General features: G+C 35.9%; 1 protein-coding gene across 2 annotated transcripts in view; it reads left to right on the forward strand.

Moving 5' to 3' along the window:
* Positions 1-27,086, forward strand: part of LOC114498618 (protein NPAT) — a 72,176-nt gene extending 45,090 nt beyond the window's left edge. Inside the window, exons 10-18 of one of the 2 annotated variants that reach the window (XM_028514637.2) lie at positions 169-256; positions 7,267-7,363; positions 8,021-8,149; positions 10,218-11,885; positions 15,558-15,673; positions 15,749-15,857; positions 21,016-21,076; positions 21,176-22,334; positions 23,559-27,086. In XM_028514637.2, the coding sequence (XP_028370438.1) occupies positions 169-256; positions 7,267-7,363; positions 8,021-8,149; positions 10,218-11,885; positions 15,558-15,673; positions 15,749-15,857; positions 21,016-21,076; positions 21,176-22,334; positions 23,559-23,636 (3,505 nt within the window). In that variant the 3' untranslated portion in view covers positions 23,637-27,086. The remainder of the gene's footprint in view (positions 1-168; positions 257-7,266; positions 7,364-8,020; positions 8,150-10,217; positions 11,886-15,557; positions 15,674-15,748; positions 15,858-21,015; positions 21,077-21,175; positions 22,335-23,558) is intronic. The other variant, XM_036028608.1, reaches the window with a different exon arrangement.
* Positions 27,087-27,991: the final 905 nt, after the last annotated feature.

Consider the following 27,991-nt stretch of genomic DNA (forward strand, 5'->3'; position numbering starts at 1 on the left):
AAAGGGTCGCTGATTCGATTTCTAGTCAAGGCACTTGCCTAGGTTGTGGGCCTGGTCCCCACATGGGGCATGTGCAAGAGGCAATCGATTGATGTTTCTTTTACACATCAGTGTTTCTCTTCCCCGTCTCTAAAAAATAAATAATAATTTTTTCTTTCTATATTATAGTGACAACAATATTGCTCAAGCACCTAAGCAAACAGATAGCAACCCTACTGAACCAGAGACTTCAATTGATGAACTTCTGGGACTTCAGGTACGGGTGAGGGTGGCTGTGTACTACACATGCACAGTTATGTATACATAACTATGTAGTACATAGTTAAAAATGATGGTATTTCAGTTTCATTCCAAAACCATTGCCAACTGATTAGATATATAAAATTATTTAAAATAATTGTTTAAGATACAGACTTCCTTTATAATGTGAATATAATCTGTTCCTGAAAATCTGTTTGTGAATTTTCAGATAATCAGTCAAAATTGCATTATAGTCATGTGCTACATAATGATGTTTTTTTGGTCAGTGATAGATCAGGATCCCATATAGAAAGTGGTTCCATAATAAGATTACTAATGGAGCTGAGTGTTCTGTAAGAAATGGAAGGAAGTGTGGTTCAGAAGGAATTTTTTTTCTGACAGAAGCAATTTCTGTGGAGCTTGGCAATAGATTCCCTTGCATCCAAATCACCTCAATTTTGAGGTTACATCCCAGTCAGTCACTGACCTGATTCAGCATAGAGAGCCTATCCTCAAATATATTCAGAGGGCCTCTACAGCCCTTCCAGATCTAGCCTGATGGTGTTCAGAGTACATTTGTTACAAGATCTTCATTGAGGACCTAAGATCCTATACAAGTACACAGGTCCAGGGGAGCTACCTTAACAGGTATTGAGTGTCACTGCCACTTTCATAAAAGCTTTCTGTGATGGTGTAGAGCCAGCCTGTTCTTCTACTTTGGGAATATTTTCAGATTTTAATGCTATGAAGAGTAGATAAGTTTTATTTCTTCCATCAATTCAATGCCAGAGAGAACCTTCTGTGTCAGATAGGGTCAGTAGAACCAAAAACAAATTTGCAAAGTCACAATATTGAGTCCTCAGTACTACACAATCTCCCTGTTAAATACCCTCATTTTTTATGAATACCACAGTGTTTCTTAATCTAACTACTGGTCCAACATGCAGTAGCCAATATCACATCATCCCGCCTATCCCCCCATGGTCCTTTATCTCTCTATCTTGATTTCTTATTCTTTCTAATTCTCAGGTCACCTTTCATTTCCTCCTGGTAGTCACTTTTATGTTGATTTTTGCCTTACCTAGCCAGTTTCTCCTCCATATTCCCTGTCAGCCTAGCCCACATCCATGTTCATGGAACCAAGCAACATTGACAGCTTTGATGTTCTGTTGCTGACCCTGAAGCACAGGAAGAGCCTGTGGGGCTGTGTGTATAAAGTCTACAGTAGTGCACAATAATGTCCTAGGCCTTTATATTCACTCACCAGTCACTAACTGATTCATCCAGAGCAACTTCAGTCTTGCAAGCTTCATTCAGATTGAGTGCTATATATAGATACACCATTTTTTACCTTTTAATGTATTCATACAGTACGTTTTCTATGTTTAAATATGAAAATACTTATCCTTGTGTTAAAATTCCCTATAGTTTTCAGTATAATAACAGGCTATACAGGTTTCTAGCCTAGAAGCACTAAGCTATAACATACAGCCTATGTGTGTAGTAGGCTCTATCATCTCAATTTGTTTAAAATATACTATTAGGTTCGTACAGGCAACAAAAGTGACTAATGATGATGCATTTCTCAGAACATGTCCTATTGTTAAGAGTCACATGAGTACTTTTTTCTAGTTTTATTGGGAAATGCTTGACATACATCACTGTATATGTTTAAGGCATATAGCTTGATGATTTGATTTATGTATATTAAAATTGCCTTATTTAAATGGTAAAACTTATAAGACATTCCTAACCCATCTTACAAATTTAACCAACTCTTCCAGATATCAGTAAAATACCTTCCCTATATCCAGACAACAATCAGTCATGTATTTCTAAGTATTTTAATACTTAAAGATTCGTTAGTGGATATATATATGTTATATGCAATAAGCAGCAGTACCATACAGTGTATAATAAATTAATTTCCTCTATACTGCTATAAACTGTATAAGAATTTTGAAAAGCAATGAAACGATATGTTAAAGATACTGGGTTAGCCAAAAAGCCTGTTTAGTTCTTTCCATAAAATAAAAGACACATTTTTTCATTTTCACCAATAACTTTATTAACTATTAACTTTATTAACAGTCATAGCACCTTGTCCATACACATTATCTACCAATACTGCATTTCATAGCCTCTTCTTTCTTAATGCTTAACAAATACATGTTGCCTGGTCTAAATTTTATAGTCTTAAAGTCCTTGCTTATATTTTCTCCACAAACGCATCAAAATGCAGGTGGTTCCTATAAACAAGGCACTCTGTTAGGTATTGTGAGAGGTTATATTTAAATGATAATACAGCCCTCTGCTATTGGTTGTTTATAATATTTGCAAGTCTTTGTGACCTTGGGGTAAGTAAGATTTCTTAGGCTATACAAATCACTAACTGTAATAATAATTTTAAAATAACTTTTTTTAGAAATATATTTTTTAAATTGTCTGCTTCTTTTTTTTTAAAGATTTTATTTATTTTTAGAGAGGGAAGGGAGGAAGAAAGAGAGAAACATCAATGTGTGGTTGCTGGGGGCCGTGGCCTGCAACCCAGGCATGTGCCCTGACTGGGAATCGAACCTGCGATGCTTTGGTTCGCAGCCCGTGCTCAATCCACTGAGCTATGCCAGCCAGGGCTATAATAATAATTTTAAAAGGCTTCCTTGAAATTTAAAATACTTGCCTGTTTATTATAAAGAAAAAAGGCAAACTACCAACTTGGAGAAAATATAATACATGTATCTGGCAAGGAACCTATATCCACTGTATATAAAGAGCTTCTACAAATCAATAATAAAAAGATAATTCCATTTTAAAAGGGGGGTGAAAGACTGGAGCAGACAAAGGAAGATATGGGAATTACCAATAAGCCCATAAGAAGATATTCTGCATTGTCACTTGGGAAATGAAAATAAGAATAAAATAAGATGTAATTTCACACTTAAAGTGGCTAGATTGAAAAATCTGACATGACCAATATTAGAAAGCATATGAAACAACTGGATCTATGAAAAATTGCTGGTGAAGGATGTAAAATAATATAGCCAATTTGGAAAACTATCATAGTTTCTTACAAAATCATATATACACCTATATACCTAACTTATGACCTGGCAATTATACTAGGTTTTTACCTGAAAGGAACAGATATGTTCACAAAGACTTATACAAGAATGTTCCTAGCAGTTTTATTCATAATAAACAAACACTGAAAACAAACCAAATGTCCTTCACCAAAAAGTAATAAACAAATTTTGATATGGTCATAAAAAAGAATGCTATTGAACAATACAAAAGAATGAGCTAGTAATACATATAAAAGCATGGATGAATCTCAAAGTTATGTTGATGAGAGAAGATAGACATAATGGAATGCATTTTGTGTGGCTCCATTAATATAAAGTTCTAAAACAGGCAACAGTAATGTATGCTGAAGGAAATTGTTGGCTAGGTGAGGGTAAGGTAGAGTGTAAGGTGGAATTGTTGCCTAGATGAGGGTGAGTGATTTGCCAAGGGGAGGAATTCTCTAGGAAGGGGAATTTTGTTTGGGGGCGGGGTATAAATTATTGAGTAATGGAAATGTTAAAACTTTTCATTTTGATTGGGGTGATAATTATACTGTCCATACAGTTGTCAAAGCTCATTGAACTGTGGACTTAGCATCTGTGCATTTCATTGTGTGTAAACTGTACCTTTATTTAAAAAAAATATTTACAAGGTTGACTTGCAAGTACCTGTGGAACACATATTTCAGGATTCTTTTGATCCTAATTTTTAAAGTTTAGAATAAATTGAGATTTACTAAAAAAATGTGTTTCTTCAACAATAACTTTTATAAAAGGAGGCATGGTACACCATTTCATAGTTTGATTGGTGTCGACTTGACATTATTTACATTACTATAAATTTTAAAGTTATTAGATATAGAAATATCAGGTCAAGCTTCTAACTTTTCTCCTAATTCATACTTTACAGGAATTACTGATGTTCTTTTTACAGCCTCGTAATCCAAAGTTAACTGGTTCTTTTACTTCAAACAAAACACTTTTTAAATTTCACAGTCATTTTTGTTTTAAAAAATCCAAATTTTTATCACCTTATGAGAGTTCCACTTTACCTGTTTTTCCATATGAATTTCTTGTCCTATGTGATTTGAATGTATGTTTCACCAACATTGAAGAATACATCATTGCAGAATGATATATCGATAACTGAAATTGAAATTTTAAATCTCCAAGTATAAAAGGAAAGAGTAAATGAATACCCCTAGGTAGAATACTGAAACTTTTTGAAATCTAATATTTTAGCTTAAAACATTGTTTTGCTTTTTCTGTAATATGTTCTTGGGTGTTTTGTTGTTGTTGTTGTTGTTGTTTTTTTTTATGTCTTGTATCTTCACTGTGGTCAGTGTGGTTCAGTTGGTTGGAATGTCCCATAACTAAAGGGTTGCTGGTTTGATTCCCAGTCAAGGCACATAATCTAGTTTGCAGGTTTGATCTCTGGGTACGGCCCATACTACAGGCAACCAATCTAAAGCTTCTCTCTCCCATCCATGTTTCTCTTTATCCACTTTATCTCTCTCCCTTCCTCTCTAAAAAAGTAATGAAAAAAATGTCCTCAGATGAAGATTTTAAAAAATCTCTTAAATCTTCATGTAAAATTGATGCAATTGGAAAATACATTCTTTTTATCTGGCTACTTTGCACACCCTTTGGCTCCAGTGAGAAATACTCAACCTACTCTGTTTGCAGTAACTTACAAGGAAATGTGGTGGTAATGGTGTTTTACCCCAGGAGCTTGTAAGCATGAGAAACCTCAGCACTTCTACTAACTGTTCATGGGTAGGGGACAGTCTTTACCCCATGGTCACACAGCAGCTTTGAATGAGTTATTTTAAAGTGTATTCAGTATCATTTCATTTAAATCATATTGGTCTCCATAAAAAGTGCAAATGTCCAGCCCTGGCCAGGTAGCTCAGTTGGTTGGAGCATCATCCCGTATACCAAAGGGTTGTGGGTTTGACTCCCAGTCAAGGGAAATACCTAGGTTGCCTGTATGGGAGACAGCCCATCGATGTTTCTTTCTCACACTGCTCTTTCTCTTTCTCTCTCTCTCTTTCTCTCCCTTCCTTTCTAAAAAGAATAATAAAAAATACAGATGTCCAGTAAACATGGAAATATATTCAACTCAGTAATAAATATAAAGACAACAGACTGCTTTTATTTATTATGCTGATAATGATTAAAAATTCATATTACCCATATTTTAAGGGCATGTGCATTGTTACACAAAAGAGAGAAGGTGTCCTTATACAACTTCTCTGGAAGGCTGCTTGGCCAGAGCTCTCAGAATTTTATTTTATTTATCCCTGGCTGGTGTGGCTCAGTGGATTGAGTGCCAGCCTGCAAACCAAAGGGTCGACAGCTCTATTCTTTGTCAGGGCACATGCCTGGGTTGTGGGCCGGGTCCCCAGTTGGAGATGTACAAAAAAGCAGTCACACATTGAGGTTTCTCTCCTGCTCTTTCTCTCTCCCTTCCCCTCTCTCTAAAAATAAATAAAATACTTTTTGAAAAAAAAATTATTTTTTTAAAGATGTTGTTTATTTCTTTTTAGAGCAGGGGAGGGGAGGGAGAGAAACATCAATGTGTGGTTGCTTCTCACACACGCACTACTGGGGACCCAGTTCACAACTCAGGCATGTGCCTTGACTGGGAATCAAACCAACAACTCTTTGGATTGCAGGCCAGATCTCAGTCCACTGAGCCATACCAGCCAGAGCTCAAACTTTTAAATGTATGCATCTTTTGACCTAGTAATTCCAATGAGAAGCATTTAACGTAAGAAATGGACAAGTGCTGGGTAAAGATTTTCACTGTAGCTTTATTTACTGTAAGTGAAAATTAGAAAAAAGGTTAAATGGCCCAAAGTGGGAATTGGTTGAGTTTTTACCCTACTACTTAAAGGACAGTATAGGAAATTTTTTAAAAGCTTAAACTACAAGGACAAGAAAGAAGACATGACAGAAAAAAAAATTTTATTTGCAAGTTGAAATAGACAAGTGGTCCCTGACTTAGCAGGACAGGCAAAGCTCAGGTAAAAGCCACTTTAGAACACAGAAGTCTGAAAAGACTTGATACCAGTACTTTTGAAAGTAAAGGATAAGATAGGGCTACAAGTAGGATGCAAAGGTGCAAATTTTAGGAATTAGTTAATCTCCATATCTTCCCATACCACACTATTTCCCAGAAAAATTATCTGTCATAAATTCTCCCAGCAGGATATCTAATTCACTGAAAGAAGAAAAAAAACTAAAAGTATAGATAATTCTATAAGATTATTCTACTGCTTAGATTGTAATTGACAAGCTCCCACTTTCAGCCGAGAATTTTCAGGTAGCTTACGGCATGGTAACTTTAAATATGAACAGGCAAGCAAGGATTATCCAACATTTGAAGATAGCATTTAATAAGAAGAGACCAAAGCAAACAGCTAAAGGAGTGAGCTAAATTTATATTTGGAGAACTTAGAAAGCCGTGTACAATAAGCTAATGTAGGGGAAAAAACAGATTAAAGAACATTATAAAACCAAACTCAGAAAAGGTGATCAGATTCATGGTTACTATAAGTAAGGGGGTAAGAAGTGGGAGAACTGGATGAACATCAAAAGATACAAACTTCCAGTAATAAGATAAATAAGTATGGAAGATTTAATGTACAACATGGCTATAGTTAATACTTCTGTATGGTATACTTGAAAGTTGTTAAGAGATTAGATCCTAAGAGGTCTCACAAGGAAAAAATAATTAGTTTCTTTTTCTTTTTTTAATCTACATGAGATGGTGAATATTAACTTACTGTGGGATCATTTTATAATATATATATAGGTCAAGTCATTATGCTGTACACCTTAAGCATGTTTTCATTTTGTATTTATATGCATATATAGTTCCTATGTTTATTTTAATTTTTGAAGTATATTTTGCTGGTATTAAACCATATTAATTGAAATAGGATTTTTTTTTTGGTAGAGTGAAATTCATATGTCTGAAGAAGCTATACAAGATATATTGGAACAGACAGAATCAGATCCAGCCTTTCAGGCACTCTTTGACCTCTTTGACTATGGTAAGAAGATTGTTTCTTTCAAGGCAGTTAGAAGAAAAAACTTTCTTCGTTTCTTTGGAAACTTAAGCAAAATGATGCACCATTCCCCAGAGCATCTTAAAACAGTTCCTATTTTTATTAAACATTATATGGATATGAAGGGGATTTTGTGGGTTTCTTTTTTTCTTAAAGAAACTTTAGCTAAGTTGTAAAAATATCAAACAGTTTTAGCTTTGTTTTCGTGGGCATTTTTGCCAGTCAAAACAAATGTGTTGGAATCTGCTACTATACATACATTATACCTATAAACACAATTGGATAGAACAAAAGGAATACAAAAAAATTGACTATTTACCTCAGTCTTAGTGCAGTAATTCTCAATGTAGTCTTTCAACCAGCAGTACCAGCATTATCTGAGAACGTGTTAAAAATTAAAATTCAAGACTGCCCCTTGCCCCCAGGTAATTCTAATAATAGGCTAAAGTTTAAGAACTACCGGTCTGGTGGAAAAAATCTTTGTTCTGGTCATTGATAAAAGGCAATATATTAAAAACATCCAAAAGACCATAATTAAAACCAAAGTTTAACATTTGCTTGACCACTGTCAAGCTTCATTAATTGATGCTCATTTTTATTTTGGTCATTTAACCAATTGTTTCCCTGTTCCCTTTTTAACAGGTAAAACAAAGAATAATAAAAATTTATCACAAGGCATGTCCAGTCAGCATATGGAAACCAATCCCAATGTAGTCTTAGCAGATGAAACTAATCTAGCAGTTAAAGGTTCTTTTAAAACAGAAGAATCTGGTAAGAATTTGACTTTGTTAATATCATCGATCCAAACCCTAATGTCAGTCTCAAAATTTCAAAGGCAAAAAACATTGTTTAATTTAGAAATTGTTCAAATTACCACATAGGTCATTTTGTATTTCTAGCATTCTCTCTTCATCAGAAAAAATGAATAAAAAGAAAGTTACTCCCCAGCCTGTAGTACTTTGAAAAGATGAATTTTTAGTGGTTACCCTTTCATTTTACAGTAGATTCTTATCATGCACAATTTGGTATTAATAGTGTTGAGCAATTTGACCAAAGTCTATATAATACTTGACTTTTTTTTTTGAGCCACAAATTCACATCCCTCATATGTAAGGTTAGTGTGTGGTATAATCATTCAGCCTAGTAAGCAAGTTTAGCTGGTTGCTCAATGTCCATATCTCACTTACTTAGAGGAAATTGTGTGTGATAGCCTTGAATTAAGGATTTTATGAGGTTTTATTCCTTTCGGATAAATCCCTTAAGGGTTTTATGAGTAATATTCCTTTGTGTCCACTAACTCAATTCTTTCTGTTTCTGCCTCCCATGGAGTACTAGTATGGCACATAATTGCCCCACAGAAACTACTTATTAAATGAGGGAAGACAGTGAATATGTCCATTTTAGATCTTTTAAATATTTGCCAATTTTCTTCAAATTTTACTTTGGTAAAATGTAACACATGTACAGAAGTGCACAGTAAAAAATATATGTAGCTCATAGAGTTGTAGTCAGCAAATACCATGTAACCATCTCTTAAGTCAAAAAATAGAACACTACCAGCACCACCAAAACCTCTCTTCCTTTCCCTTCCTAATCAATATTTTCTCCATCCCTGTTCCTTAGAGATAACCATTATCCTGGTTTCTCTCACATTATTCTGTTTAGCATCAACAGTTCTTGCTAAACTTTAGACCTGTGTAGTACCACCTCTAATCCATTTCTATCTCAAATAAGCCATGCCAAAGTAATTGTTTCTGCTGGATTATAGTGGGGTATATCTTTTTGTGTGTGTGTGTGTGTGTGTGTGTGAGACAGAGAGAAAGAGAGAGATTGTGCTTCAGTTAAGGTCTACCCTTCATGAAATGAAATTTCAGATCTTATTTTCTCAGGTCTTCCTGCTTCATTGAAACTGACTACTCCTGAATTTATTTGGCCTGGGTGTAATCTCCACTAATCTCCCCACAATAAGGATGCAAATGTGCTCTGTACCACTATTATTTTACCACTGTCACATAACAGAATTACATGATTGTTGATAAACATTTTCTGGGTTTTTCCCTGTATTTTTTATATTAATTGTTACTGTTTTCTGTCCTAAAGTGTGAATGCTATATGCACGGTTTATCAGTGCTGTATTGTTTTCTGAAATGCCCTTTCTTCTTATTCCAGCTGTCACACTTTTATTAACTCCTTTATAACACATTCTCACATCAGCAAGCAGAAAGAGGTGCCTTTTATTCGTATACTTTTTCAGTTTGTACCATGTTTTATTATTACTTTTTGTTCTATATCTACTTCCTTTATTAGACTGGTTTTTCCAAGGTCATTCATCTTTGTTTCCCAGTACCAAACATGGTTGATTTTCAGTAAATGTGTGTTGAACATTAAGCAATACACAATAGCATCATATGTTGATCGTGCAAAATGTACTGGACCCCATTTCACTTTTAAGACTATGTCATAAAGTAAGGTCAGTAGAAATGGTAAAATTAGAAAAGTCGAGTGTTTTGAAGAAAACTGCATGTTTGGAGCCATCTTTTTTTTTACTGGTAAATATTAGATGTTCTTAAACCTATATACTCTGTCCTTCGTTGTGTCATCTGTTTTCCAAGAAGCTTGAAAACAATTTGGCACTTGTTTAAAAAGGCACCAGTAATAAAAAAAAGTACCTGTGTTTTCATACTCAGAAAATGGTAGATAACGATTTTTATCAGACTTTCACTTACTGGTATGTCAGTGATTAGTTCCTTCCATGGCAAAATAGGTTTTTTGGTAGAGATGACTGCTTCAGAAGCTGTACATACTCACCATATCTTTCTACTCTCCTAATATTTTGCAGATGATCAATCTGGTCAGCCCCCACTATGTACATCTTATCAAAGTGAAGACACATCAAATGCTTTGAAGAATGGCAGCAGCCATGAAGAGCTTAGACAAGAACCCCAGGAACATTTTTCTCAGATAGGCTCTAGCATCCAAAAAAAGACCTTCAAAACAGTTATACCTACTGAGCAGAAGGGTAACCTTGATACTACCTTCGAGTCTGTGCCTAATTTGAATGACTTTAACCAAAGAATAAATTCTGATGCCAAATGTAATCAGCATTGTGCTGAATTATACACCAGTCATATGTCCACTGAAACTGAAGTGGCTATAGAAGTTGAAAAGAATTCTTTGTCTCCAAATGTGCCAAATGAATCTCAGTTACAGCCAGATTGTTCTGATACACCAGTAACTTCATTTGTTGCCCTTGGTGGTGAAACTAAAAATGAAAACTTAACTCTCTCTGGGAAAAGTTCTCAACTTGTATCCCCAAATATACCATTACCTGGAAAGCCATCTAAAAAAATTCAATTTTCTGAAAGTTCAAACAATACAGGAAAACTGAAAACTAGTTTCCATGGTTCCAAGTCACCAGATTCTAGAGAAATTCACCAGAGTAAAATTGAAATTAATGATGTATTACCAGTAACATCACAACAACTTTCAGATTGCCAAGATAATTCTTCACTTCAAAGTAAAATATTATCTGTATCTGTTGAAAGTTCGGGTTTAAATGTATCTGAACAACAAGTAGAAATTTGTCTTGGAGATTCAGTATCTTCAATTAAACAGCCATCTAGTGATTCATCATGTGTTGAGTTAAATCAAACAGAACATGAAATTCATCCCTCCAGTTCTGAGAAAGTTGCTTTGGATTCACACGAGCCATCATCTTCTGTAAAAGAAGACGGAGATAGTATTTTTCTCTCTTTAGGTGAAAATGATAACTGTGGTGAGGTTACATTGATGCCTCCTGAAGGTAATCTTGAAGAAGATAGACATTCTCTTCCTTCAGGATCTGTGTGTTCTTCAGTGGTAGAGCCTCACCCTGAATCCCAAAATACTAGTGATAAACCTGCTAGCAATAACTCAACAGAGATAGATGCAGCAAATATTGTCTCTCTCAAAATTATCATCAGTGATGATTCCTTTGTTTCCTCAGATACTGAACTTAACAGTGCTGTTTCTAGTATCAGTGGAGAAAACTTGCCAACTATAATTTTGTCTTCCACTAAATCACCTGCCAAAAATGCAGAGTTAGTTAAATGTCTGTCTTCAGAAGAAACTGCAGGTGTTATCACATCTACTGAAGGAGATTCAGTCTCAGTGGAACAAAGCCTTTTGGCGCTTAAACCTGAAGATACTGCAGTAAACAACACTCAGAGTGAAGACAGCATTGGTTTTTCAGCCAGTGTTACACCATGTGTTTCCAAGGATGGAGGGTATATACAGTTGATGCCAGCTACAAGCACAACTTTTGGCAATTCAAGTAACATTCTGATAGCTACCTGCATGACTGATCCAACAGTCTTAGGGACAACTGTAAGTCGGTCTAATGTTGTAGTGTTGCCTGGAAATTCTGCACCTATAACTGCCCAACCTTCACCACCTCAACTACAGACACCACCAAGATCAAACAATGTATTTGCTGTCAACCAAGCTGTGTCCCCCAACTTTTCACAAGGTAACTTTAAGAACATACTGAAGTGGCCCTGCCTGGTATGGCTCAGTAGATTTGCGTGCCAACCTGCAAACAGAAGGTGTGCCGGTTCAATTCCCAGTCAGGGTCCAGTGCTTGGGTTGTGGGCTGGTTGGGGGTGTGCAACAGGCAACCACACATTGATGTTTCTTTTTCTCCCTTTCTCTAAAAAATAAAATAAAATCTTTTTTGAAAGAGGGACATACAGAGGTTTACTTCTATGAAATAGGATTTAGTTTCTCTTGTATATGTAGTTATTGACTAGGTGGTAATAAATCTTAGTATGAGAAAAGATTCTGAGATGTCTGATTATATCATCTCTTCAGCTAATTAATTCAGACTTTTTCTTTAATCTGATAAGCTATGGAATTTGGTAGTTTATAGTTTTTTTTTTTCGCCATTACTTTCTAATCATGTTCTAAACTACAAAAGAGGAAAGACTAATTTATCAAATAGTTACATATATACCTACTACAACCCACTGTTGTAGGAATTTTCTAAAAAAATATATCTATTCTAATTTTTAAGGAATTATCTATTTGGAGACTTTTTTAAAAGATTTTATTTATTTTTAGAAAGTGGGGGAGGGAGGGAGAGAAGCATCAATGTGTGGTTGCATCTCACGCACCCTCTACAGGAGACCTGGCCCACAGCTGAGGCAGGTGCCCTGACTGGGAATTGAACTGGTGATCCTTTGGTTTACAGGCCAGTGCTCAATCCACTGAACTATACCAGTCAGGGCTAGAGAGACTTTCAAGACACAACTTACTTCTCTCTCCATAAACCTCTTTGTAATTTCTGACTGTCTTCCACCTTCCAGAATTGATCCCTCTTTAGGATTCTTTGTTTATAGAACACTTGCTGAATTTAGTACATGCTATTTTATATGTAGTCGGTGATTGATATGCCTGTCATATTGGGCATTTTTTAATTGACCTCCATTTAATTATTGGTTCCTACTTTTTTCCCCTCTTACATTACAGGTATACAATAAAATGTGATTAATTATCAGCAATTCAAAATGAAGCCTAATGGCTCTGTATCAAGTACTTTTTAACATAAGATGAAGGAGGGGTCAGAATTACTAGAGAATGTGGAACTTGAGATGAAGCCTAGAGAAATAAGGTAGTATTTGTAGTAAGAAGAAGGGAGTCTTAAGCAGCATAAATGTAGGTAGATGTTTGAGATACTGAAGTACGTGTTCCTGAAAGCGAGATTAACCTGACAGGAACAGTTAGTGAATATGTGACAGGAAAAAGATTCATTTACAAGGTAGGGCTGAATTATGATGGCCACAGACTACAATGTTGACTTCTATGGACCATATAAGCATTGTATTTTCTCTCACAGTTTTGACTGGACCCTTTTTTAGACCCATACTGTTGAGATAATATGTTAGGGTTATGATCATATCTTGGACATTTAGTTGGGACCCTAATTTTTTGGTATAAGATTCAGACTTGAAACCTTCACCAACAATTTTATAGTGTGTTTTACTATTCTTTCCATAAGAATCAAAATATAACTATTAATATGCTCTCTTGGCTATAAAATCTTTTTTTAATATATTTTATTCATTACGCTATTACATTTGTCCCACTTTCCCACCTTCACTTCCCTCCACCCTCCTCACCCCCTCCCACCCACATTTCCCCCCCTTAGTTTATGTCCATGGGTCATACATATCAGTTCTTTGGCTTCTACATTTCCCATACTATTCATACCTTCCCCTTGTCTATTTTCTACCTACCATCTATGCTACTTATTCTCTGTACCTTTTCCCCCTCTCTCCCCCTCCCCTGTTGATAACCTTCCATGTGATTTCCATTTCTGTGATGTGGTTCCTATTTAGTTGATTGCTTAGTTTGCTTTTTTTGTGTGTGGGGGGGGTTTTTTCTTTTTGGTGTGGTTGTTAATAACTGAGTTTGTTGTCATTTTACTGTTCATATTTTTTATCTTCTTTTTCTTAGATAAGTCCCTTTAACATTTCATACAGTAAGGGCTTGGTGATGATGAACTCCTTTAACTTGACCTTATCTGAGAAGCACTTTATCTACCCTTCCATTCTAAAGGAAACCTTTGCTGGATAGAGCAGTCTTGGATGTAGGTACTTGCATTTCATGGCTTGGAATACTTCTTTCCAGCCCCTTCTTGCATGTAAGGTCTCTTTTGAGAAATCAGCTGACAGTCTGATGGGAACTCCTTTGTAGGTTACTGTCCCCTTATCTCTTGCTACTTCTAGGATTCTCTCCTTCATTTTAATCTTGGGTAATGTAATTATCATGTGCCTTGGTGTGTTCCTTCTTGGGTCCAACTTCTTTGGGACTCTGAGCTTCCTGGACTTCTTGGAAGTTTATTTCCTTTGCCAGAATGGGGAAGTTCTCCTCTATTATTTGTTCAAATAAGTTTCCCAATTGTTTCTCTTACCCTCCTCCTTCTAGTACCCCTATGGTTCAGATGGTGAAACATTTAAAATTGTCCCAGAGTTTCCTAAGCCTCTCCTCATTTTTTTGAATTCTTGTTTCTTCATTCATTTCTGATTGGATGTTTTGTTCTTCCTTCTGGTCCACTCCATTGATTTGAGTCCCGGTTTCCTTTCTGTCACTGTTTGTTCCCTGTACATTTTCCTTTACTTCACTTAGCATAGCCTTCATTTTTTCATCTAATTTGCGACCATATTCAACCAATTCTGTGAGCATCCTGATTACGTGTTTTGAACTGTGCATCTGATAGGTTGGTGACCTCTTCATTGTTTAGTCGTATTTTTTCAGGAGCCTTGATCTTTTCTTTTGTTTGGGCCAATTTTTTTGTCCTGAGTACCTGTTAGTAGTGAAGGGTGGAGCCTTAGGTGGGGTAACCCTCACCTGGGAGGCACTTGCTCTGCCTCTCTGTAGGCTTTCAGTCACTTCCCCTGCTACCCACAAGCAAATTGGGCCCTTCTGGTGCTGATTCCCAGGTTGGTTGGCTTGTGTCCATTCTAGGACCCTGTGGGTCTCTCCAACAAAGTCTCCTGTGAGACTGGGAGTATCTCCAGCTGCCACCTGAACCCCCACAGGTGTTTTCAATCAGTGGTTTGAAGCTTTATTACCCTGCTCTGGAGCTCTGGGTTGCATGGTCTTCCTCTCTCCCCAATTGTTCCTCCTCGTTTATCTGCGCAAATGTGGGACCACCCACTCTGCCAGCCACCACCTTGCCACGAGTACTCTCCTCACGCCCATATCCACCCCTCCTACCAGTTTGGATGAGTGTGTCTTCCTTAACTCCTTGGTTGTCAGACTTCCATACAGTTCGATTTTCTCTCAGTTCTGCTTGTTTTTTGTTTTTAAATTGTTGTTGTCCTTCTTTTGGTTATGTGAGGAGGCACAGGGTGTCTACCTACGCCGCCATCTTGGCCGTTGGCTGTAGAATCTTATGCTTGTTTATAATATTTCTCTTGACTAAATGCCAAAACTACTTTAATATTCAAATTCACTTTTTCTTAATTTGTTAGCTTTGCTATTGTTCGTGAATTAAGTCTGTAAAAAGAAGGGTAAATTATAAAGGAAAACAGATTATAATTTTAGAAAATTTATTTCAAAGGAGTAATTATTTTGGTGTCTTACGTTCATGAGAGAAAACCTTATTTTATTGAGTTTGTTTTATTTTGTTTTGCTTTAGGATCTGCCATCATAATTGCTTCTCCAGTCCAGCCTGTACTCCAAGGAATGGTAGGAATGATACCTGTATCTGTGGTTGGACAGAATGGAAATACATTTTCTGCTCCTCCTCAGCAGGTAAGATTTATGAGCTAAAAATGGTGCAGTGATGCTTTTCAAACATAGTATAACTTACGTCGTTTTCTTTTGTAGGTCCTTCATATGCCTTTGGCAGCACCTGTATGCAATAGAAGTATCCCTCAATTCCCTCTCTCTCAAAAATCTCAGAAAACTCAGGGACTAAGAAATAAGCCTTGTACAGGTACATTTTTAAGTTCATTAATGTCAATTTTATGTCTCTCTGATTTGTTTGCAACAACACCTCTACTTTGGGGTTTTTTGTTTAAAGATTTTATTTATTTTAGATAGGGGAAGGGAGGGAGGAAGGGAGAGAAATATCAGTGTGTGGTTGCCTCTCGAGCACTCCCTACCAGAGACCTGGCCTGCTACCTAGGCATGTGCCCTAGACTAGGAATCAAACCAACGACCTTTTGATTCACAGACCGGCACTCAACCCCTGAGCCACATCAGGCAGAGCCCTCTATTTTGTTTTTCAATACTTGCACCATTTCTAACAGGTAATCACCTATTCTTTGCTTAAAGCTTTTTTTTTTTTTGCAACAGTTTAAAGAAGATGATAAAGATAAATGGAACAAAATAGTTTAGAAATTGACCACATGCTTATAGGAAGTAACATCAGAAGTCAGTGGGGACAGGATGGGTTAATAAATGAAATTTATTAACTACTATGTATATTACAGAAAAAAATTAAAAGGCAAAAGATTTATACAATCTGGTGGAAAACCATAGTATTAGTACAAGAAATATTATATCCCTTCCTTGTACCACCATATACAAAAGTGAAATTCAAGGTGAATAAAGATCTAAAAGTGAAAAGCAAAACAAACACAAAACTAAATGTAAGAGAATATTTCAGTGTTACTGGAATATAAAGAAATATCAGCCCTGGCTGGTGTGGCTCAATGGATTGAGCCCAGGTGTACAAAGTAAAGGATTGCCAGTTCAGTTCTCAGTTGGGGCACATACCTGGGTTGTGGGACAGGTCCCCCATAGTGGGCTTGCAAGAGGCAACAACAAATTTATGTTTCTCTCCCTCTCTTTCTCCTTCCCTTCCCCTCTCTCTAAATATAAAATAAAGTCTTTTTTAAATTTTTCTAAAAAAAAAAAAAAACATCAGTGTGTGCTTGCCTTTCACACACCCCCGACTGGGGACCTGGCCCGCAACCCTAACCTCACAACCCAGGCATGTGCTCTGACTAAGAATCTGGGAAACAAACCAGCAACCCTTTAGTTTGCAGGCCAACACTCAGTCCATTGAGCCACACCAGCCAGGGCAAGAATTGCATTTTAAGAATGCATAATTTATCAGTGGAAAAGTGTGATGGTATTTACTGGTATTACCCAGAGCCTTGATGAATGCTGCACCTAGTTCTCAGACTTCTCTGCCTTAAATTTTCCTCTTTGTGGATGACAACATGCCCATGTAAGCTAACCTACCAGACACCCTAACCCTCAGAATTTTTTGACCTTTTCTACTTCCACATTTTGAATCTTTACTTCACTCAACCTCCCCATAGCTTCATCTTTAATTTTTCACTTATTCTTATTAGACCTATATGATTTTTTTTATTTTAAAGTGTATTTTACTATTTATGCTATTACAGTTCTGTTTTTTCTCCCTTTTATCCCTCTCCACCCTGCCCCCCCCCCCCACTAACATCCCCCCACCTTAGTTCATGTCCATGGGTCGTACACATTAAGTTCTTTGGCTTCTCCATTTCCTATATATTCTTAACCTCCCCCTATCTGTTTTATACCTACCAGTTACACTTCTTATTCCTTGTACCTTTTCCCTTATTCTCTACCCTCTTCCTCCCCACTGATAACCCTCCATGTGATCTCCATTTCTGTGATTCTGTTCCTGTTCTGGTAGTTTACTTAGTTTGTTTTGTTTTTTAGGTTCAGTTATTGAGAGTTGTGAATTTGTTATTTTATTCATAGTTCTGATCCTCTTCTTTTTCTTAGATAAGTCCCTTTAACATTTCATATAATAAGGGATTAGTGATGATGAACTCCTTTAACTTTACCTTATCTGGGAAGCCCTTTGTCTGCTCTTTCATTCTAAATGATAGCTTTGCTGGATAGAGTCATCTTGAAGTAGGTCCTGGCTTTTCATGAGTTGGAATACTTCTTTCCAGCCCCTTCTTACCTGTAAAGTTTCTTTTGAGAAATCAGCTGACAGACTGGTGGAAACTCCTCTGTATGTCACTGTTTCCTTTTCTCTTGCTGCTTTTAAGATTCTCTCCTTATCTTTAACCTTGGATAATGTAATTATGATGTGTCTTGGTGTGTTCCTCTTGGGTCCAACTTGTTTGGGACTCTGATCTTCCTGGCTTCCTGAAAGTCAATTTCCTTGGCCAGACTGGGGAAATTCTCCTTCAGTATTTGTTCAAATAAGTTTTCAGTTTCTTGCTCTTCCTCTTCTCCTTCTGGCACGCCCCTATGATTTGGACATTGGAATATTTAATGTTGTCCCAGAGGTTCCTAAACCTCTCCTCATTTTTTTGAATTCTTATTTCTTCATTCTGTTCTGGTCGACTATTTATTTCTTCCTTCTCCAAATTGATTATTTGAATCCCAGATTCCTTCCCTTCACTGTTGGTTCCCTGTATATTTTTCTGTTTTCTTAGCCTTCGTTTTTTCCTCTATTCTGCAACCATACTCAACCACTTGTAGGAGCATCCTGATTACCAGTGTTTAGAACTCTGCTTAGCACTTTTTCTGGAGTTTTGATCTGTTCTTTCATTTGAGCCATATTTCTTTGTCTTGGCCCACCTGTTATGTTGTAAGGGGCAGAGCCTTAGGTATTCACCGGGGTGGGGCAACCCACGATGCTCCTGTTGTATATGTTGCAGTGTTGTATATGGAGGGAGGGTTCTGAGAGGGAACAATACTGCTTGCTTGACAGGTTTTCACTCACTTCCCCCGCTACTCACAAGCAAATTGGGCCCTTCTGGTACTCATCCCTGGGTGGGTGGGTTTGTGTATGTTCTAGGACCCCGTGTGTCTCCCCAATGAACTCTCTGGTGAAGCTGGATGTTTATTCTGCTGCCACAGCCCCCACAGGTTTCTACAGCCAGAGGTTTTGAGGTTTTATTTCCCAGCACTGGAACTTTGGCTTGTGCGTCTGTCTCACTCCCCAGTTGTTCCTCCCAGTTTATCTGCAGGCAAATATGGGACCACCAGCCTCAGCCTTCCTTACCCAGACTACACCTTGTATCACATCCTCTGCACCCCAGCTACCCATCTCTGCCTCTCCTACCAGTCTGGATGAATGTTTCTTCTTTAATTCTTTGGTTGATGGACTTCCATACAGTTCAATTTTCAGGCAGTTCTGGTCATTTTTATTTTTAAATTTATTGTTTTCTTTTGTTTGTGTGAGGAGGCAAAATGTATCTACCTACGCCCCCATCTTTGCCGGAACTCTGGCCCTATATGATTTTTAAAGGTCCGTTAACCTCTCTCAAGACATTCTCACTTCTTCCCTGGCTGGTGTGGCTCAGTGGATTGAGTGCCAGCATGCGAATCAGAAGGTCACTGATTTGATTCCCAGTCAGGGCATATGCCTGGGTTGTGGGTCAGTTCTCCAATTCAGGGCATGTAAGAGGCAACCAATTGATGTTTGTCCTCCTCTTGTTCTCCCTCCCTTCTCTTCTCTCTTAAGCATAAATAAATCTTTTTTTTTTTTAAGATACTCTCATTTCCATATATCCCCTGAACATCCCTTTACCAGTGAGAAGCTCCTATTATTTGAATCCTCACTTTTTACCTGAACTTTCATTTTCTTTCTATATTTTCTTTCTTTACTATGCCAGCTATACCCTTCAATCTACCACAGCAGTTACTTCTCCCATTACTATTAAAAACCTTCATATCCGCATTCTTGTACCATGCCTAATTGCTACCCTCCAGCCCTGGATCTAATCCACCATCCATCTCTGCCCTCACAGATAAGCATTTTAGCATTGTTTTAGAAGTGATACCAGGCCCTTCGATACCGCTTAAAATTTTTTCACCTTCATTGCCACTTAGGAGACTTTTCTTTTCTTTTCTTTTCTTTTCTTTTCTTTTCTTTTCTTTTCTTTTCTTTTCTTTTCTTTTCTTTTCTTTTCTTTTCTTTTCTTTTCTTTTCTTTTCTTTTCTTTTCTTTTTATTTTTCCCTCACCTGAGGACACTCTTGGAGTGGAAGGGTGGGAGAAAGAGGAAGAGAAACACCAGTAGGTTGCTTTTTGGCCATGACTCCAACCATGTACTGTATGTCTTCAACTTTTCGGTTTTGGCCCCTTTCCTCACTGGCTGAAAAGTTCATTAGGTTTGTTTTACCTGCCAATCCTTTATCCCCACCCCCTCTTATCTCTGTTCTTCTTTATATTATTGTCTTTTCTCATATTTCTACTAAAACTGTTTAAAATGAGGTCACCAGTGACATTTTCCATTCTTACTGTACTTCCCTCTAAGTGTTGACGGCTTCTGGAACCATTATGCTATTTACTTACTCACTCACTTACTTACTTACTTACTTATTAGAGAGGGTTCCTCCCTAACTTCCTGTGTGTTGAGACCTTCAAACTCTCATATCCATTTCCCTTTTCTTCCTCAAAGACCTCCTCTGCCTACTTTTGCCCCTTTGGTTAATGTCACCATTGATTCCTCCTTTACCCTTTATGTCTGTGTGAATGCCCTGTACTGCCTCTAAGATCCACATAGTCTCTTACCTGGAATATCTAGAGCCATAAAATTACATCTAACTAGAATTTCTGTTCTAATTTTCTTTGTTCTCTAGTTCATCTTCTATACTACTTCCAGAGTGACTCTAAAACATTAATCTATTCATGCATGTTTCATATTTAAAATTCTCAAGGGTTCTGTATGAAACCTTTTTCATAATACATAAGGTCCTTCATGATCTGATCTTTTCTTTCTAGCTTCATGTCTTGCTGCTCTGTCATATAAACTACATGGAAATCAAAATGTAGTTATTAAAGCTCCTCTAAGTGACAGGCTGAGTGACATGACAGTTATATGGACAAATTTTTAGTATCTTTCTGAATCTAAATAGAACTCTGAAGTGCTATACTGAGCATTGTAATTCATAAACCAAAGATGGGATTTATTTGCCTGAAGTTGAAACCTCTGTAATGGATGAGTGACTGACTGTCTTGTATATATTAAAAAGGTGATTTTAAACTTAATATTTGAAAATATTTCATTTGTACTTTAGCTACCTTTAAAATTTTTTCTTATGATATGTGATACCACATAGTCTGTTTTCTTACAGAGGAACATACTGTTCTTTCAAGAATATTTTTCTTTTCTAATTAATTCATTTATAATTCCAGGAAAACAGGTAAATAATTTGGCAGATTCATCAAGTCATTTAGTTGGATGTCATGCACCAAGGTGAGCATAAAAAGTAGTTTCTGTCACATTATTTGAATGCAAAAATATAAAAAAATTATTTGTTTATGCTGCTAAAAATAACTTTTCCTTTTTTTAAAGAATTGAAGTTTCTGACAAGAATATGGCAACGGATCATGGAAAAAACCTGGAAGAAATCACAGTTCCCTTCTCAGTAGAGAATGTAGTTCCAACTAGCAAGCCATTTGAAAGCCACAGACGTGTACTCTGTTTTGATAATACTGTTTCCTCTGTGGCAGATACACTGGGGACAAACCAGAAGACAGCATCCCAAAACAAAGAAAGGAATGACATTTCCTTTCCTAATCTTGACCCACCCATGATATCCTCTACATTGAAACACTCTTCTAATAATGCTCTCAAAAAAGAGAGAGAAAAACCTCCTGTGCCTAAGATTTTATCTAAATCAGAAACTGCCATTAGCCGACATTCCACCATAAAAGAAGTTCAGTCAGAAAAGAAAGTTTCACCAACAGAAATTGGACTTGAATCTTTCCATAAAGCAACAGCTAATAAAGAGAATGAATTATGCAGTGATGTAGAAAGGCAGAAAAATTCAGAAATTTCAAAACTGTCTAATGGGCAGCAAAATGGCGGTTTACGGAATGAGAAAACTATAGCTTCACTGCAAGAACTAACCAAAAAACAAGGCACATCTTCAAACAGTAAAAATGTCATTTCAGTGGGTGCATCTGTGAAGGATCTAAAACAGGAACAAACCAAATCTGCCAGTTCTTTGATTAACCCACTAAGCAAACATCCCACGGAAATGTTACCAGATGCTCAGCGACATAGCCCGGTAAATAGGCTTACAGACAATACTCATTTATCTGTACCCCGGACACCTGGCTCAGGGGCAGGGGGAAAACATAAAGAAGAATCTACAGATGGTATCAAGGTCCCCTCTAGTAGGCGTTTCACTGAAGACAACAGCACACCCAAAGTGATGGTCCCTCCTGTCACTCCAGACTTGCCGGCCTGCAGCCCTGCCAGTGAAGCGGGAAGTGAGAACAGTGTGAACATGGCTGCCCACACGCTGATGATTCTCTCCCGAGCAGCCATCTCTAGGGCTACTTCAACAACTCCTCTAAAAGATAATACACAACAATTTAGAGCATCTTCAAGGAACCCCACAAAAAAGCGGAAAATTGAAGAATTAGATGAGCGTGAGCGGAACTCCCGTACTTCTAATAAAAATCTTCCCAATTCATCAATACCAATGAAAAAGAAAAGAATTAAGGCAAGTTTCAAAGTCCTAATTTCAAAATCATACCTTTGCCCTTCCTTCATTGTTCAGGTCAGAGAGCTGAGCTTGCTTTTTTTTTTTTTTTTCCATAGATAGCTAAACATTCTAGGGAAACAGCTTTGAGTTTTGATTGACAAAAATGTTGTATAGCTGTGTCTCTCAGCCAATGTGATGCCAAGGGTTGTCTAGGCGAAATAGCATTTTCAAAACAATTGCTAAAGCATTTATTTATAAACATCTTCCTTGGGAAAAGGTGGCTTTGGTTTCAGTCATAGTAGGATCCAAATTTGGGGATAGAGGGTGACATAAAGCATGAAAAATTGGGAAGCCACTATTGTATATGGAATTACAAAGTAAAAAACACTTTTAACTCCTACAACTTGATTTTTTTCCCACATGTCCTGCTATGTCCTTCATGGGATCTTCTAGATGTTAATATGTGGAGCATTGTAAAAACTAAGTTTACCTGGTTTTTTCCTTAACCATGGTTATCTTTAAAACGGCAATGCAGGGATAGCATTAATAAGTGAAACCCATTTTTTTTCTTACCTGTTTAGTCATTTAGTAAGTGGATTGAATAGAAATAAAGGTGTCTAAAATCAGGGAAGGAATTTTGGCTTCGCTGCCATGAAAGCCTGGGTTTGAGTCCTGCATCTCCTGCTCACTGGTTCTGTGACTGTCATTAAGCCCATACCCTGTCTGAGTCTCAGCTGCATCATGTCACAGAAGGTTACCACACATCTTACCTGATATCTGTGAGGAGTGAATGTAGTGCTTGTAAAGTGCCTGGTGTATATTAAATGTTTGCAACTTGAAAACTACCTGTTACCCTAAAATCTTAGTAAAGCTTTCTAAGGTTTATTGTTTAGCAGTGATGGGCACTTTATAGAAAGGATATTCTATCTTATTTCATTCAGCATTAATATACTCTGGATTTGGATAATATCTTTGTCCTACCTAAGCTAATGCTGGAAGAACAATTGGAAGTATATTTTATTAACTTTGAATTTATTATATTTTTCCTCTACTTCTCTGTATAATTGACATAATGAACTGAAAAATAATTTGTCAACAATTTTAGTATATGGAAGAACCCGATAAAAGGTTCTAAGTGATTTAACAAACTTTTTGACCTTGTTTGACTTCACTGTGTTAACTTAGGTTTATTTTTTTCTCTTTTTTATTTTTACTTTATTATTTTATTTTTTTTTTTGACAGAAAAAGAAGCTCCCCAGTTCATTTCCAGCTGGAATGGATGTGGACAAATTTTTGTTATCATTGCATTATGATGAGTAAACATTCTGAAAATAAAAGAACAAAAGCTGTTTAAAACTCATATCCCTTAAACTATGAGTGTAGGGAGTGAGATATTTACAAAGTCTAAAAGTATGACCTGCACTTTCATCATACTGAAATTTCACTTTATATCTAAATCATGCTGTTTCAGAAGCAGCTTCCTAGTTTGTAAATAGATTTGCCTGGTATATTTTTATTTTGGAAAAAAATTACAAAAATGTAAATAAAGCTAATCTGCAAAACTGTATAGCTTTGATAATTGCATATTATAAATATTTTGTAAATACTGTTGAAATAGAGGTTAAATCAACCCAATGATCTTATATTGTGTTTTTTGACTTCTTACGATCCCCGATTCTGAGGCTTATTTATCTGGAATTATTTCTCACTGTTGGGGGGAAATAATGTTTTTCCTTATAAATTGCCTTCAGTAACTTTCCAACAAGGCATTTAAAGACATAGCCACTAAATAGTACAAAAGTGATAACCACCTCAAATGGTAATAAAGTGATCAGGAAATAACAGTTTGGTTTTTCCTGCAGTGAATACTTTACAACCCTTTCTTATCATTGCAGTAAAGATTATGTTTCTGAAATTTATACTTCTTCTGATCATTCTGGTCTCTTTGTTTTAAAGAGAGACTTTTGTAAACCATTTGAGTGTTCTCATCTTTAGTTTATAATTTTCAAGATGTTTTACAGAACTTTGAGTGTTTAGACTGTTGAGCCATAAAATGTTTGGTTATGTACTAGTTGAGATTTCTTGGGATGTATATACTTTTCCCCTGAGTACTGGGGATTTAAAGAATTGCACTAATTCTTAGACCTCCTTACATAGTAGTGACCAATGCACATTTAATTTAAATCTTGTATTCTATTTTAAAGCTTATGTGGAAGATTATTTTCTTGTGTCCTTTTAGAAAGCCATGTCCATCATAAGAAGAGAAATCATAGTTTTATATTTTAATGGTTCTCCTAAAATGGGCTGTTAAATAACTATATCTGTACTTAGATATAGTGCATTGTTTCTGTATTCCTTAAAATGTTATAAAGAGTTACTCTCAAAAAGGGAAATGAGAGGTGCCTTCTTTGTATTAGACTTAACACATCAGTCAAGTTGATGGATTGCTCTAAACCTTTAAATGAGAACAGAAAATATAATTAGTACCTGACCAATTGTGCCTAGATATTAAAGTATGTTCTCTTAAGTGTTTTCTGTTTGGTTAAATATCAATATATTAAGATTTTTTTTCCCTACAGTTGTATGTAAAAGAATAATTTTTCTCAACTTTTTTTTTTGTACTGGGCCTTTAAAAAACTAAATCTATCCTACTCAAAACAACATTTCTCCATGTGGAAATAACATCTTAATTGCCGACACTTACTGCAGCAGAAATTTGTATTGTAAAAATTATATGATGTGGCAGTAGTCTATCCCTAAGGAACTAAATACCATACAGTTGATGTTTATTTAATTCAGCTTGGTACTGTAATACAGTTAGGTTTGAATAAATATTTTCATTAACTTAAAGTTTGAATTCCTTCATATTGGCAGTCATTCTCATTTAGATATGTCGATTAAATATCTTTGCAGGTCAGTTCTTGCATACTTTTTCAGAAGTCCACATATGGTTGAAAATTATAGATTTTCTTTTATTCAATTATGCACTTATATGTGCTGAGTACTAAGAATTCATTTACAAATAAGTTCACTTTCTTCAAGATTCTTAGTTCAGTAGGCAGCAGCCACTAGATATGTCCAAAGACTCGGAGCCTTCATTTATGTTCAAGAGCAAAACCACAACCTCCATTTTACCTTAAAAGTTCAGGCATGCTGGACTCAATTGTGGTATTCTACCTGGAAACCTATTTTAGCAGTCAGATGCCTAGTGATGGCATTTTAGGGTTAAAGTATACCACAAAAAACTTGTAGCTACTTCCACAACTATTTGTAAGTATACACTCTTTTATTTTGGACATTACTTAGTGGTTGATGTCAATGTATGCCAAATCTCAAAAGTCTTATAGTTCAAATATTTAATTATTTTAGCCCTGGATATTGTTAAAACTCTCTAGTATGTTGAAACTGTACATGAGAGAAGCATCCATAAGCATTCAGCCAAAGGCTAGATGTTGTGACTATTAGGAGACTGAGTTTTCAACTTTGAGAAGAGTAATTTCAGTGACTTGTTACTGTTTTCTGCTTCCATCCATTTCTCACACCACTATCTTTCAGCCATAGGCCCACCTTGAAGTTAACCGATGTTAACCAATGAAGTTTTGACTTCATTATTATGCTTCCTCTTTGAATATACTTTTTCTTTTTATAAACATTGGTTAACATTTTGACATAGTTTACTAGTCTTTTTTCCTAATTATTTTTTCTACATAGTTGAACTTACACTGTAAATATAACTTTCTAATGCTTTTTTTACCTCAAATAATATGAAATATTTTCCAGTTATAAGTAGTGAACACATTTGCAAATAAGTATTTGTTTAGGTTATTTGTTATTTTCTTGGGAGACATTTTAGACCGTTGGAATTACCAAATCAAAAATGAGTTGGTATTTTTAAAGGATCTCAACACATTTTGCCAAACTCTGCCAGAAAATTACTTTAATTCCTGCCAGCAAATTGTTATTTCTTCCATACCATGCTTATTTCTTACTAGAAATACATGTATATTCAGCTAAGTCATCATTGGTTTCTAGGCTGTTATTTCTTGATTTGTTATAATTAGTAGTTAGCTCATAATCCATATATAATTTGTTTTGGTACCTGGTGTGAAATAAGAATCTACATTTTTTTCCCAAAATATCGAACCACTTGACTCAGTTTAATTAATTAAAATAAGTTTTCTCTTCCCCCATACATTTATTTATAATGTCTCTTCTTATTTTATACTAATGCATAATCTTGTATTCATAATTTTAAAATCCAAAGGTTCTTACCAACCAGTATTTTTCCCTTAAGTTTGGCATCAAAACTGATTTCATGACAAAATCTGACCTGGTTTGACATGAGACTTTGTGAGTCCTTATCTCATTTGGTATAAATGTTCATATTTTGCTTGAAAAGCAATAATGTACTTAATTAGGGTGAAATTTTAGGTTCAACTTGAAAGTATATGATAAGTACATTGTGTTACTTTTTAAAAAATGCTAAATATCTTAATTATGAAACCCAGCTAACCATAAAGGTATAAAGTCAAATTTTGGACCTGTATTAAATTTATATAAATACAGTATATAATATGGTGTATAGATTATTTTGTGTCACTGATTAAATGATTATAGTTTTGTATGTATTATGACATATTTTTTTAAGTACTCCCCTTCTTATACTTCCTGATTAACTGTAGAATCATTGTATTATTTCAAGTTAAAATTCTGTTGGATTATTCGTTTGAAGTACATTAACCCTGTAAGTTACCTGATACTGAAAGAAAGGATAATGGTAATATGGTATGTATTATTGTTTTATAGTTATCACTATCCTCATACATTTCTTGCTAAACTGGGTGTTTTGTTTGTTGCTGTCTTTAGGTAACTCTGCATTACTTTGTTTTAACCGACTATTGTTTTTTTAGTTAATGTAAATATTTTATGAAAGCATAACATAGAACAAGTGCACAAACCATTAAGTTCAAACAGTTGAATGAATTTTCTAAAAGTATACTAATTCACTTACTCACCCAGATCAAGAATACAACATTGCCAGTATTCCTAGAATCCCCCTCATACTTCCTTTGTGTAACTGCTGCTGGCCTGAATGGTAACTATTATCCTGACTTTCAGCACCATAGTTTCTGCTTTTTATGAACCTTGTATAATGGATTCCTATAGTATACAGTCAGTCTTGCGTAACTTGTTTTGCTCAACATGGTAAGATATACTCATGTCTATTTTAGTCTCATTCTCAAAACTGCGTGCTCTCACTGTGTTTATCCACATTGTGTTACACCACAGTTAATCCATTTTATAGTTGGACATTTAGGTTATGTCCAGTTTGGGGCTGTTATGAATAGAACCTCTTGTATATTTTTGAACATGTCTTTTGGTGAATGTATTGCACTTTTCAGCTGGATGTATAATTAGCAGAGGAGTTGCTGGGTGCTGGGGTTGTATATATCCAATGTTTGTTTGTTTGTTTGTTTGTTTGTTTTAGTTTTCCAGAGCAGCTGTGCCAGATTATACCATCAACAGTGTAAGAAGAGTTCTGGTTGTTTTATGTCATTGTCAATACTAGATCATTTTGCTTAAGCCATTTTTGAAGTATGTTGATGTCACATTGTATGGTTTTTTATAGGTTCTTTTTTTAATTGAATTTATTGGGGTGACATTGGTTCCTAAAA

This window comes from Phyllostomus discolor, chromosome 6 (genome assembly GCF_004126475.2).
Source record: "Phyllostomus discolor isolate MPI-MPIP mPhyDis1 chromosome 6, mPhyDis1.pri.v3, whole genome shotgun sequence".
NCBI classification, from domain to species: Eukaryota; Metazoa; Chordata; class Mammalia; order Chiroptera; family Phyllostomidae; genus Phyllostomus; species Phyllostomus discolor.